The sequence below is a fragment of the Rhamphochromis longiceps genome, linkage group LG4, assembly GCF_057381845.1.
Source record: "Rhamphochromis longiceps isolate RC_006_pf linkage group LG4, R_longiceps_female_GT1.1, whole genome shotgun sequence".
Classification (NCBI taxonomy): Eukaryota; Metazoa; Chordata; class Actinopteri; order Cichliformes; family Cichlidae; genus Rhamphochromis; species Rhamphochromis longiceps.
In genome coordinates this window covers 29,749,675-29,763,557 of record NC_140560.1, presented here as the reverse complement: position 1 = coordinate 29,763,557, position 13,883 = coordinate 29,749,675, and the positions used below count along the sequence as shown (strand labels likewise).

At 38.1% G+C, this 13,883-nt stretch overlaps 1 protein-coding gene across 1 annotated transcript; it reads right to left on the bottom strand.

The window, feature by feature from the left end:
- Positions 1-1,063: 1,063 nt before the first annotated feature.
- arf2a (ARF GTPase 2a) lies at positions 1,064-11,835 on the bottom strand. Its single transcript, XM_085404413.1, has 5 exons — positions 11,738-11,835; positions 3,832-3,986; positions 3,591-3,701; positions 3,378-3,502; positions 1,064-2,993 (listed from the first exon to the last, which is right to left on the bottom strand). The coding sequence occupies exons 2-5, from the start codon at positions 3,974-3,976 to the stop codon at positions 2,832-2,834; spliced, it is 543 nt and encodes a 180-aa protein (XP_085260539.1). The 5' UTR covers positions 3,977-3,986; positions 11,738-11,835; the 3' UTR covers positions 1,064-2,831.
- Between the last annotated feature and the right edge of the window lie 2,048 nt (positions 11,836-13,883).

Here is a 13,883-nt window from a genome sequence, read left to right as displayed (position 1 = left end):
CTTTGTTTTTGAAGTAACTAACAGGAGCTTTAACAGGTTAGTGATATGGTGTTGTAAGTGTGCCCTCCAGCGTTGATATCAAGGAACTGCAAGACTACGTTTCAATTTAATCTTGAAAATTGTGCACTAACCAGTTTATTAGGTACTCCTTGCTAGTCCAAGGATGGACCCCTGTTTATTTTTTAACCTTCAGAACTACCTTAATTCTTCATGGAATAGATTCAACACGTCTCCTGAAATGTTTCTAAGAGATTTTTGTCCATACTGACACGAGAGCATCTGTGATGCAAATATGCCTTTTTCACCACGCCCCAAAGATTTGGTTGGATTGAGATCTGGTGACTGTGGAGGCCATCTGCGGACACTGGCATCGTCATGGTCAAGGAGCCAGTTTGATATGATAGGACAGTGTGGTCAACAATTTTCATCATACACCGCTGTGCCACCAGTAGTCTAAACCATTGATTCAAGGCAGCATGGATCATTGCTTTCATGTTGTTTGCACCAAATTCTGACCCTACCATCTGAACATTGGTAGAGTGAGGCTACTTAGCATTTGTGTTAACGAGCAGTTGACACACCTAATTAAAATGTGACTCAAAAAGAATTACAGTTCTTGACATCACCATGAATAGAAATGATTAAGGCCATAAATATTTCAGCAACAAGCTATTATAACCCAAACTATGCCTGCGATTTTGACTAAAGTTCATATTGTGCTGACCCTCAGAATTATGTCAACTAGGTTATTTAATCAGTTTTTAATGCAATATTAAATGTGACATTGCAGCTTTTGAAGAATTTAATCACACCGACTTGATTTGTAAAAAAAAAAAAAAAAAAAAGTCAAGAAGAAAGACTTACAATAGAGATCTCTTTATTATAGTGCATTTATCAGACGTTACAAGATGGGTTTAAAAAAAAAAAAAGCATAAAGGTAATTAAGAAATACATATGCACGTACCATGTAATTTTCACAGAAACGAAAATTAAAGCTTCACATCTGAACAAGAGCAGGTGGATGACATTAAAATACATTTTCTTACAGGTTTTTTTTTATATATATATATATATACACACGCACACACACATCTGTATTTCTTGCTGTTTAGTAAATGATACATAGGATGAAGAAAGCTCAAAGGTTAGTCATTCATTTAAGCAAACTTTATTTAAAAAAAATTAAAAAAAAAAAAAGGAGTCCAGTTTTAGAAAAACAAAAAGGGAACATTAATTTTCCCTTTTGAGGTCAGTAGGTATGACCTTAGAGTTGTCTTAACTCAGTAAGGAATGTGGGGGTGATTGGTTTCTTTCTAAATGTGGGATCCTTTAGAATTAGTGGGTGTAAGGGAAAAGATGATGTCACTGGTTGAACTGCTGTAACAGTGTTACTGGGACACTTCAGCTGTCTGCTGGTATGAGCAATTGGGAGCGTATTTGTGTACGGGTTCTCTGTAACAGCTGAGAGATAAACTGCCGTCTTCGCACAGTCCTGTGTTGTGCAAGCTGATGAGGTTGTGCAAATGGCCCGATGTGACGTAAATGACACCAAGAGAAGCACCTCAGCTACATGCAGAGAAAACACTGAAGCATTAAGAAAGCATTTACAGAACTGACTGATACACTTGTCGTACAAATGTACCGTCTGTCACAGTGCTGACAATGTGGTCTAGAGCATATGCGCGTCCCCCTCTGGTGACCTCGTGCTGAACCAAACACAATGAACCCTTCCTGAAACCAACCAACTGGTCCCGAGAGCAACAAAATAAAAACCCACACCAGGCCATGCGTGGATAAAGACTAACAAAAGAAAATATAATAGAAAAGAGACCCTAAACCAAGGAGCTACATACAAGAGAAAATAAATCTACCAGTAAATAAAAAGCCAGAGTGGGAGCAACTCTAAAAAAAGGCCTTGTTGTTCCAATGAGTGGGGAGTATATGAAACCCACACACATCCACCAATGACCTAGTAGCTACAACACTCTCCTCCACACATGTAAACATGCAACATTTATTGCCTTTTGTAGACCCAGTGATGATGCTTCTTCTAATCCTCTGCAAAAAAAACTTAAGACCCCATGAAAAGACAGACGCAATAACAGATAACTATCAGAAGCAAAATGATGTGACCTGAATTTTGTAAAATCTAAGGAAGTTAATGTGGAAGATTCACAGACACACCGACTCCGATTACAATCTGATTATCAACAGGATCTACACGTTTATGGAATTAAAAGATTTTTTTAATGTAACTTTATCCAGTCCCTAAAAATGTCAAAATGCATAATTTTCAAAAGAACATGAACTATTCCAGGATGTAACACATTATACTTTATTTTACCAAAAATGACACTAGTTACATAGCACAGTGCATCTTGCAAGGTTGAGAGGAGAAAAAAAACAGTTGTGAAAATGGTCTTAATTCTAATATGACAGGCTGATGTAAAAACCTAATTGTTGTTACCTTTTGGTTTTTGTGATTCTAAACATTCTTGACAGATGACCCACAGCAATAATGTTGTGTTGTTCTCTGTTTTGTGGGAACCAGTGCCTCTGGATGTGCTGACACTGGAGGAATGAGATGTCTTGAGAGCTAACTGTGTTCAAGGCACAGCAGGGCTGCTCCGACTTAGCTCACACGTACATGCACAGTCGTTCGTCCGTTCATCCAAAAATACTCAAACACACACATACAGTACAAATGCAGGGGAGCACTAGCCAAAAGGCCCGACGCTTCAGAAAAAATAGAGAGGGAAAAAAAAGAGGAGAGCGTGAGACCAGGACCAGTGCAATCTCCCAAAACACCGCACAGAGCTGGCAGTGATTGATCATTTTGCGTTCCTTAACTGGCTTGAAAGCCAGTCCAGACCCTCGTAGAGACCGTCTCCAGTAGTAGCACATGTGGCCTGGATATACCAGTTACGGTGACGCAGGGAGTGCAGGGCCAGTTTGTCTGTAAGCTCAGCTGCATTCATGGCGTTGGGCAGGTCCTACAGGTGCAGAAATTAACCGTTAATAACAAGCGTCCCCTGGATAGGTTACCTCGAATAATTTGCCTTTGCTTTTATTTTGAAGTAAAAAAAGGAGAGTTGAAACCACGAACTGTATCATTATTGACCTTACATTTCAAAAATGTATAAGATGTTTACATCTTATATATTTTTTTGCAAGTAGTTGTGAGGTAATGCAGCCAGATGTGTAGTTTTTACCTTCGAGTGATTTTAAATTAAGATGTATTCAAATAAATACAATAACCTTCACCTGATACAAGTACAACTGTAATTTCTAGTAATGAATTCTGAATATCCTGCACAGTTTCATCTGAAAGGGGGTTAAATATGGTGACTTCTTTGACTTCTCAAACACAAATTCACCTGTTTATTTGCAAACACGAGCAACACGGCATCTCTCAGCTCATCCTCAGCCAGCATTCGCATCAGCTCCTCCTTCGCCTCACCCACTCGCTCTCTGTCATTACTGTCCACTACAAAGATGAGGCCTGAAAGTAAAGTAAAAAGGGTCAGTTTTGAGGGCAACCATGAACTAATTCTTATACACCAAAATGGAAAAGATATAAGTTATCTCACCTTGTGTGTTTTGGAAGTAATGCCTCCAAAGCGGCCTGATCTTGTCCTGACCGCCGACATCCCACACTGTAAAACTGATGTTTTTGTATTCTACCGTCTCAACGTTAAAACCTAAAGTGAGAGATGGAAGGTTTAAACAAGTTTCAACCGTGTGTTGCCTTTTTTTCTTTTTTTAATGCCAAAATTTCAATGTTTTGTATCAAGCAATGAAATTCTCATTACAATGTGGGGGATGACTCACCAATGGTAGGGATTGTGGTAACAATTTCTCCCAGTTTGAGCTTGTACAAGATGGTGGTCTTTCCAGCAGCATCCAGTCCTACCATCAGGATCCTCATCTCCTTCTTTCCAAACAATTTACTAAAAAGGCTAGCAAAATTTCCCATCTTGTCTCACCTGCAGGAGGAGAAACTGTCAGTTTGCAAGGTCTCTGATAATGTGATACCAAACTAAAAGCAATTTCACAAACACAGCTGAAGTGCTGACATCAGAAGTAGGAATGTGCGAAACTAGTCAATTAACCGTTGCTGCTGTCAGTCGTGCCAGACGTTCTAGTCATTTAATCCAATTATTAAACGTTTCCACTGACGCCAAATGCTGGTAAATTGTTGCGCAACGTTATGCAACCATCTGCCACAAGATGGACCATCGTTGATCAGAAACACCATGAATCTGTTAGTCTAGGCAGAGTCTTTTTGTTAATTCTTTTTAATAATTATTGTTGGTTATTTTAAAAGTGAAAGAATAAGATCGTGGATAAACGCGGAAGAAACGTGCAACATTTGGAAACCATGATATAAAGTGCTGCACAGTTAAGTGGCTCGATTCCCTACTGAAGAATGCGATTAATGGTTTCAAATGCTTTTGTTTCGAGAGTTTTTGGCATTGTCCTATAAACGGTTCTCAAATTAATTTGATATCCAAGTTTTTCTTGTTTTAAATTAGTCATTTAGTCCAACTGATTTCCCCTTGTTAAGTGAACTTAGAAATTAGTCGCCACAAACAAACCTAATCAGAGGGTGATGTTAAGTTTCTACATTTTGAGCCCCTTTGAGGACATTCGCTACCACTGCTATGCAGACGACATCCAGATATATGTGTCTTTTAAACCTGAAGATGTTTCTAAGCTGCAGATTCTAAATGTGTGCTTAGAAACCATCTAAGGTTGGATGGCTGACAACTTCCTCCAACTTAATGAAGAAAAGACTGAAGTCCTTGTATGTGCTCCAGACAGACATGTACCTAACATAATGAATGCTCTTGGTCCTCTTTCAACATTTGTGAAATCATCTATCAGGAACCTAGGAGTAACCTTTGGTTCTGCTATTACCCTGAATGTCCACGTCAAATCTCTGGTTCGGTCATGCTTCTATCATTTAAGAAACATTTCTAAACTGAGCCCTATAGTATCTCATACTGAACTGGAGATTGTTATTCGTGCATTCATTTCATCACGATTGGACTACTGTAATTCACTGTTTACATGTCTAAACAAAAACTCCCTGAAGCGTCTGCAGATTGTCCAAAATGCTGCAGCAAGGCTTCTGACAAAAACATCTAAGTACTAGGGGTGCAACGATATTCGTATCGATATTGAATCGTTTGATACAGTGCTTTCGGTTCGGTACGCATATGTATCGAACAATACAACATTTGTAATTTATTTTATCAATTTTCCTTCTGACGATGCTGTCTGTGTTGAGCGCTCAGTGAATCTGTGTTCGACTACTCCGCCTAGGCTGCACTGTCCAGCGCAGATCCACTGAGCGCTCAACACAGTCAGAAGGAAGAGCGCAGGTCAAGCTAGCGAGACAGAAGTTAAGCTCTCCTTGCAACAGGCAAATTGAACCTCATTCAGATCTGGCGTTTGGAATTATTTTGGTTTTCATGTGACGTATGACCCTGAAGGTAAGCGAGTCATGGACTAAAGTAAAACAGTATGTTGGATGTGCCATGCAATGCTCAATTACATGGGTGGGAGCTAGCGTGTTAGCGCAGTTAGCTCGTTAACGTGTTGGCCGTCTAGCCCCATGCACGGAGCGATCGGCGGTAGCTCGTTAACGGAGAGTTGCCGTGTTGTGGCGTTAAGGTCATTTCAACGAGATTAACCTGAAAGCACTAGTGGGAACACAACGAATATGACTGCACATTTACGCTGACATCATCCTAGTGCAAAGACAAGTGGAAGCAGACAAAAACAACAAGCATGCATGCTACAAACTTTACCCGAGTCATTTAGACAGCTGTTAGCACATGATTCTCCTTATGCTGCTGAGAATATAGCCCAGAAGAAGCGGATAGTATAGCTTTTATTTTGGAAAGAGCCATTTCTCTGTAATAAACTCTCTTTTCCAAAGATGAGTGATTCCTCAATCAGATACAGGGCTTGCAATATCGCTAGCCCGACGTCCCGGAGCTAGCGATTTTTTCAGTCGGGCTACCAAAATTCTATCTCTTCCCTGCCCGTCGGGCTATTGTAGGAAAAATATATGTCAATGCTTTTGCATTCTTTCAGAAATGTAGCTGGGTAATTATGTCATTGGCATCGGTGAGCCACTGTCAATATGTGACATATTGAAGTCGCGTTTGAATTTGCGCTTGTTTTTTTGCTTTCACTTTGCAATCGTGCGAACTGTGTATAGAGAGCGACAGCACTGATCTGTGAGTGATGATAATTTGTGCACCAATTCCTCTGACATCGTCTTATTAATCGTTAGCTTACTATGCAAACATGACAAGTGAAATCTCCCGCAGCTTACACATGTGAGAGGTTGATCGTGCAGAGAATCGCTGAGCTTATGTGAGTGCGTGTGTAAAAGCATTTCAGTTCTGCTGAGCCAAATAAGACAGGTCAGGGTGAAGAAGTGACAGCCAAAGAAAAGCTTACCACAAAACGGAGAAGTTATGACAAATCAGACTATAAGGCAAAAAGAAAGTGCAGCTTTATGGTTTCATGGACAAAAGAATTTCTGTGGCTGCAATATGATGAGCTAAATAACCAGGGCTGCACATAAGTGGTCCGCAGGTGCGCATTCGCTGTCAAAATAAAAAACACGCACAAGGGTTAGGGTTAAATTTAAAAACTGTACTTTTGAGTTAAAATATATATTTATCATTTTAATAAATGACAAATTAAAAATGCATGAACATTTTTTGTATCGAAAAAATATCGAACCGTGACACCAAAGTATCGAACCGAACCGAAAATTTTGTGTATCGTTGCACCCCTACTAAGTACTCTCATGTAACATCGTTGCTTATACAGTTGCGCTGGCTCCCCGTTGAATTAAGAGTCCATTTTAAGATACTGGTTCTGACATTTAAAGCTCTTCAAGGACAAGCACCAGCCTACATCATTGAACTTTTACAGCCCTATGTCCCCAGTAGATCCCTGAGATCTTGTTTTATACCTTGTGAAGCACTGTGATCTTTTTATCTAGAAATGTGCTATATAAATAAAATTTTACTTGCTTACAAGAATCTCATGCAGGAAAGTGTCATTATTATTGTTCCCTATATTCCTTATTGTGTCAGTGTTAATGACCGTAAAAAGCACTTCTGTAACATCCTCCTGGCCCTAAAATGAAACAATATTTGCCCTTCAAGTAAACGGCTGCTGCAAACACACCTCCCAAGTTAAACAGAGGCCATAGTGGCAGTGCTGCTTGTCCTGGGTATCCAACAAGCTTGTGGCTAAGGTAAACAAGAACCAGTACAAAGCATTACACTTAATAAGCTGACAGAGGTTGTCTTAATAACAAAGGAGTAATTGGTTAACTACTTAGAAAAGACGGAAGAGATTTCATTTAGCTAATATAGTTTAGTGAAATGTCGCACAGCACATTTTTAACCTAGTTAGATGACCTGATCAGATGAACTACTGAGGTGAGGTTTCACTACATACAGATGAAGAGGGAAAACATTTTTATTTTAATCCTTTTGAAATGCCAGAAATTCTGCTTTTTCTCATAAATTGTGGTCTCATCTTCAAAGTCTGAGGCACAGGTGTAAGCACATAGATTTGATACTGTTTGAAAAATAATATGTCATTGAAACATTAACCTGTAAACTTACTCTTTACCCAAACCATACAGGAAACCATACACCCTTACTAGATATTGTTTTCATAAAGTAAATTTGCAGCTTAAATAATTTTTTACCAAAAATTTATTTTATTCCTCATAAACCCTGCTTCTTGATTTAGGGCTTTTACAAAACGTTTCATGACGACTATGAGACAGAACAAACCAACTTGTGCTGCTCAGCAGTTTATTTGGTGTAAACTTGGATGAGATCCATTTTTATACCTTTTTTTAAATACCATTTTTATACCTTTAATAGGGATAAATGATATATACTGGATATGGGTATGTATAGGATTAATCACCTAAAAAATTAAAGGTCACTTTAATAGCTGGGAGAAGAAATACAAGAGTTGCAAGAAGCCAAAATGTTCTTAACCAGCAGGGTGGAAAGTTGTACGGATCACACCTGTTCTAATCAGTGCAGTTTAGTGTTAAATTCTAGTATTTCTAGTCAGTAAAATTAAGTTTTTCCCTTGAAAAAAATAAAATACAATTTTTTAAAAAAGGGAGGCTTAAGTTGTTTTCACACAAACTACTGAAAAAGTCAGATCACGGTGAGACACTCCCCAAAGTTGTTATTTCTCACATGTAGCATAAAGCTGGAGCTTGTGAGCATCTGCTGTGTTCTCACTTTGGAAATGACACAGCCAAGAGCACTGTGTAGCGTCCAGCAGGCAGAACACAGGACGACCACTCAGTAGCTTTGAAAACACCAGGCTTAGGGCTGTGCACTCTATTTACATTTTTATGTGCTATAAAAAAGAAAAGAAAAGGGAGAGATAAAAAAAGAAAAAAAAAGATCTCATGTACCATGTGTTTACATTCCTAAGTATGCACAACAACAAGCCCAGACATATCTGAAAGCGAGAGACATGTGTCACTCACGGGTTATTGGCTAAAAAGGTGAACACTTACACCTTCTACAGCACCACTACTGCAGCACTGGCTTGACAGACTCTGTATGACAGGAAACAAACAGTGGATGAAACCTGCCAATAAGGTTACATGGTGGAAAAGCAGCGCTTTAACCAACTTGCTAAAAAGCTGTACCATACATATACAAATACATACAACATACAAATAAAAATAATGTTCAAATTCAACTGAAGAGTTACTTTAAAGTTAAGTTCCTTTTGTTACTGTGGAACTAAAGTGCTAAGCAATTATATTCCATTGAAAACACTACCATAGGTTTACTTCTGTTATTATATTTGACTCATGTTGTGTCACTAGATGTAATAAATTGCCATTACAGTTTTTCTTTAGAAAAGAAAGACAGTAAATGCCCATCATTGTCTTTACACTACTGCAAGCTGTAATCACAGCATACATGTGAGCATACAGCGCAAGTAAAACTTGAGTTATAATGTGGCCAGTGGCAACAGCTGGATTAATATGAGCACTTCCGTTTGGTCAAATGTACGCCGTTTGTTGACTGTAAGCGTGAACAGTATTTTGTAGTCATTTCACAGCTACAACATGTACTTGAGACCAGCAGCTCCTGCTGATCATCTGGCAAGAATGTGGTAAACCCAAGACGCGAATTTAACAGTGCCAAAAAAACTTCCTCAAAACGCCCACTGAATGCACACGATAAACACCGACTTTTTGCATGCCTGAGGCTTGATAAAAATAGCGGTAGTCTAAAAACAAGAAAACCCCCCAAAACAAAACACCAGAATCGAGTGTTACAAGCTCACCGCGACATTAATGCATCAGCCTCCAGCGTGAGGAAAAGAAAAGGACCGATTTAACAGAGAGATTTGGAATATGTGGATTTACTGCCAACTAAATTTACTGTTATCTTTTCAGCATTGAGCTCTGGGATGCATCCCACTCTCAGTTTCACAAACAGAAAGCATTAATTATGTTTAGAAAACCGATATTTAGGGACACTATAAAAAGTGATCGATTTCATCAACAAATTAAAGTGCTTTTTGAGATGAGCACTAAAATTTTAAATTTCAAAATATTAATATGCATGTTTGGGGAGAAAAATAATAATAAAAAAGGAAAGATAATAGGATCTCCTAAGCTATTATGAACTGAGAAAAACAAATATTAGAGGTAGAATAACATACTGGTATCAGCAAGCAGCCTTTCAGGAAACAAGACAGCTTTACGGTATCACATCAGAGGTCAATATTTGTCTTTTCTCTGTTATGTAACATTACAGTGTTAGCTAATCATTCAAAGACTGAAGGTTTTTTGAAGAGCTGAAAGACTGAAAAAAATATTAAAGATTAGTTTATTTAAAAATACTGTGGGAAAAAATATTAATTATTATCCTACAGTAAGTAATTATTGCTGAAAGAAAAATTTGCAATGGAACAGAATCTTATAAAAATAGATGAAAGTAACATTTTTTCCAGCTCTATATTAGGCCAGTTAATGCACACTCGAGTCTTGTAATGTTAATGAAATGAATAATTATGGACCTAAGGGAGTTTAGTATCAATTGATGCCTACTGTCAAAACCGTTTTCATACATCAACTCTAGACTTTGTGTTGAGACGCTGACTCATACCTGGTCACTTTTGGTAGTTTAAAGGTAGGTGTGGTTCTTGGGTTGAGCACATGATGCACATACACACCCCTGCAAGCAGCATTAACGTTAAAAGGCTGGTGACTTGTGCTTAATTTTATAACCGCAAAAAATGTCTGTGTTTACATGTAAACTCTGGGATAAAGTTACAAAGTGCAGAAGTGCACTTCACTTGGATTCTGCAAGAAAGTTTGATCCTCCCTCACAGAGGAGCACTGTCTATATGTGCTTTACTGGTTGCTTAGAAGGCAAGGTTTTCCATTTTTTAAAGCAGTGCATTACTTAAATACACCTTTTCAATCAATTAGTCATAAATAGCAGGAAATTTGACAAATTTCTGTTAAGTGATCGAAGACAGACTCATCACCATTACTACAAGTGGACTAACCATGCTCTTGAGCTTACTCAAACCCACACAGGGTCATTATGAGCCAGGAAAAGACAGCTAACGGGGTATTAAAAGTCACCAAGTCTAGTGACAAAGTTGCTTAGTTTGCAGCAAATTAGGCGAACTAAGGAGGGATGGTCACTGCTGGGTGGGAGAGTGACGTCACCACTTTAAAAAAAAGAGGAAAAAAAGATGAGTTTGAAAATTTCACAACTCACTCTATCCAAAATGGTCCAGTTACTGTGCTGTGACCTTTCCAAGAACCTCATGGGAAGCAGCAGTGCATTCAGCTTCCTATAAATCCTCAAACATCATGCTTTTGGTCCGAGGAATGAGGAAGTGATGTTCAGTAGGTGTAAAGCAGTTCTTTGAGTAAACAGGACTGACAGGATCACAGAGGTGAAGCGCCACCCATCCTTCCATTCAATGAAAGAGGTGCGACTGTTTCTGCGAAGTTTTTTGGGGTTTTTTGGGAACCTTTGGGTGACAAAAACTCTTAAAAGTGTCTTTAAACCACTGACTATTATTACTTAACTCTGTGTTTCAAACCTGTCCCTCAGTTTGGTCAGCCGCTCAACCCCCGTAAGACGAAACGTTTTGATTAACAAAAAATAAATAAACACAAATTTCAGTTTCAGTTCTCTGGTGCAATTTAAATGGCGCTGGTGGCAACTTTAAGCCACCAAGCAGTAGAAAAGAAATTATTTTAATCTCCTTTAAGGTTTTATGGGTGAGTTGGAGCTGTGTGACGTTAACGCTAAGTGACAGCTCATTGACGCTAGCTTGCTAACTGTGCTATGGTCGAGAACCAGCGGAATAACGCGTAATATTAGCCATTTAGATCACAGTGAGCTCAAAAACGCCACCGCCTAATACAGTTATTGATTACTGTTTAATAAGGGTGTGTATCCAGCGGTCAAAAACTTCTTAAGTCAACACAATGGTGCTAAAGTTAAACTGCTAAGGAAACAGCTTATGAACTTTAAAGTATCCTGCTCAAAGCGTCTACAACTTCAAACCAACCGAGCTGCAGGACTTAAACATCAGCGGCCTTCTTCTGTGTTCAAATGAAATACATATTCATAAGGCTTAACTATATAGTATTTTTCAATGAAAAGAAAAATGTTACCTTCACTGGCGCTTCTCGATGCTTCTACACCACCGATCCGGTTCAACAACAAAATGGCGTTTTCCGGCGACGTCGTGTTCTTCTTCGTCACCATTTTCTTCTTCGTGTGATTTGAAGCGGCTGAAAACATTAAAATCGAGGGTTTGCTTCACCAAATGGTGAGAAGGTGACATTACAAGCTTAGTGCAGGACTGCAAAAGTCTTCAGTATCTTAAAAAAACATAGTCTTCAGCAATAATCCTCCAGGCTTTCCGAGGTCTTTAAACTTTTTTTTCCTTTGGACATTTGGCTGCCTTTCCACTCATTTTAAATAAATTTTAAATAATAAGTTATTTTGTGTAGCAAGGTTATATTAATAACCTAGCAAATAAATAATTTTGAACTATGTCTATAGGCACTTTGTTACTAGCAATCTGTTGCAAAAGCACATCTGTTACCACAATTCTAGGTGAATCTATAAAAAGTAACAAAGAAAACACATAAACAATCACTAACAAGGTGATTCCCAAAAGATTATTATCCAGAAATCTGACATAACCTGGGTTGATGTCCTTGAACGAATTTGATGAAACTAGACAAGTGGAGGACAGAAGAAGTAGTGGCTGGCTTGAAAAAAAAAAAATCCTATAAAGAAAAAACTATCTACGGCAGATGAAGAGTTTCTGAAAGTCATGTCCTTCAGAAAAAGAAAAAATCCTCCCAAAGACTGACACAGGACCTGAGAGATGGGATTGAGATGATCCTATAATTGATCCATCTAATTCAGGAAACAAAGACTCAGGTATGGCAAATCAGGCAACAGCTGGACTCAAGATTTATTGATTTATTTGAAGAGAAAAAAAATCAAATTAAACATTTTTGGTTCAAATCATAATTAGTACAGAGGAGTTCAGGAGAGGAGCATGTACAAAACATAGTGGAGACTCCACAATGATTTGGAGCTTCATTTTAGCCAGTGGCATTGGGAATCTTGTCAATATTGATTGAACTATACATTCAGTATCACCAGATTCTAAACCAATACTATGGGGAGTGTCTGGTTGGCAACAGCTTCCCTTTTCAGCATGATGATTTCAGGCTGCATTGAAGAATAAAGGCAACCATCCCAAATATTGACTTTTCAGCTGGTCAGTATTGTGCAAATTCAGTTTTTCCCGTATAGACTGTATTCCTGTGTTTGCAGACATCACCTATTTTTCTCGCAAAATATAAAAAAATTAGGGTTTACTCAAGACTTTTGCTGTTGGCCTCTGGATGGATATATCCAATCATATAATTAATAAAAAATTGATAAAGTAATATTATTGAGTATTAAGCTATAATTTACAACATAATTTGACAGACTTTTCCATTAAAGGATGGGACTGCCTTAACAAAAAAAACCCCTCCATGCCTCCTTCTTTAGCTTAAACGTGAATCAAATGTAGATACACAACCAAACCATTAGTATTATTGTCTCTACGTTCATTTGTATTCCCAGATTTATTCTTTATTTCAAAAATCCTCTAGATGGGGCTCCATCCATGCCTGTTTTTTCTTTTTCTTTTTTTTTCCTTCGACTGTTTGGGACCAGATGGAATAGGTTTGATTGGAATAACAGACTTCAGTGTCTGATTCTGTCCTTTAATTTCAGAACTATTTTCAGACACGGATCCTTTGCTTTCTAGCCATGCGGGGGGTTTTTTAAATCCTTTTTTTTTTCTTTCAGTGTGTTTGCAGGATCACTGAATTTATACTCTTTAATAATACAATATAAGAACTTATATGTTAAGCAAAGAAAAAATCTTTTTGCTTTCTGAGCCCCTTTGATCAGACAGATGCTTGCTGTTAGATAACCATCATCATGCATATAGACCCTATGTCTGAACAGTTCTACTGTTTATTCATTGCTTCAGGTAACTGACAGTCCTACTCAAACTTTAGATTCAATCACGACTTTAATTAAGTTTTAATTGTATTATTATTATTATTATTATTATTATTATTATTATTATTATTATTATTATTATTATTATTATTATTATGAGCTGATCTTGCATCTTCTGGGTGGCGTTACAGTGGGAGGGAACATACAGTAGCAATGTTGAGAGAATCCAATGACAGTGCGGCAGGATGATGTACCCTCCCCTAAGAGTCCTGCCTCCCA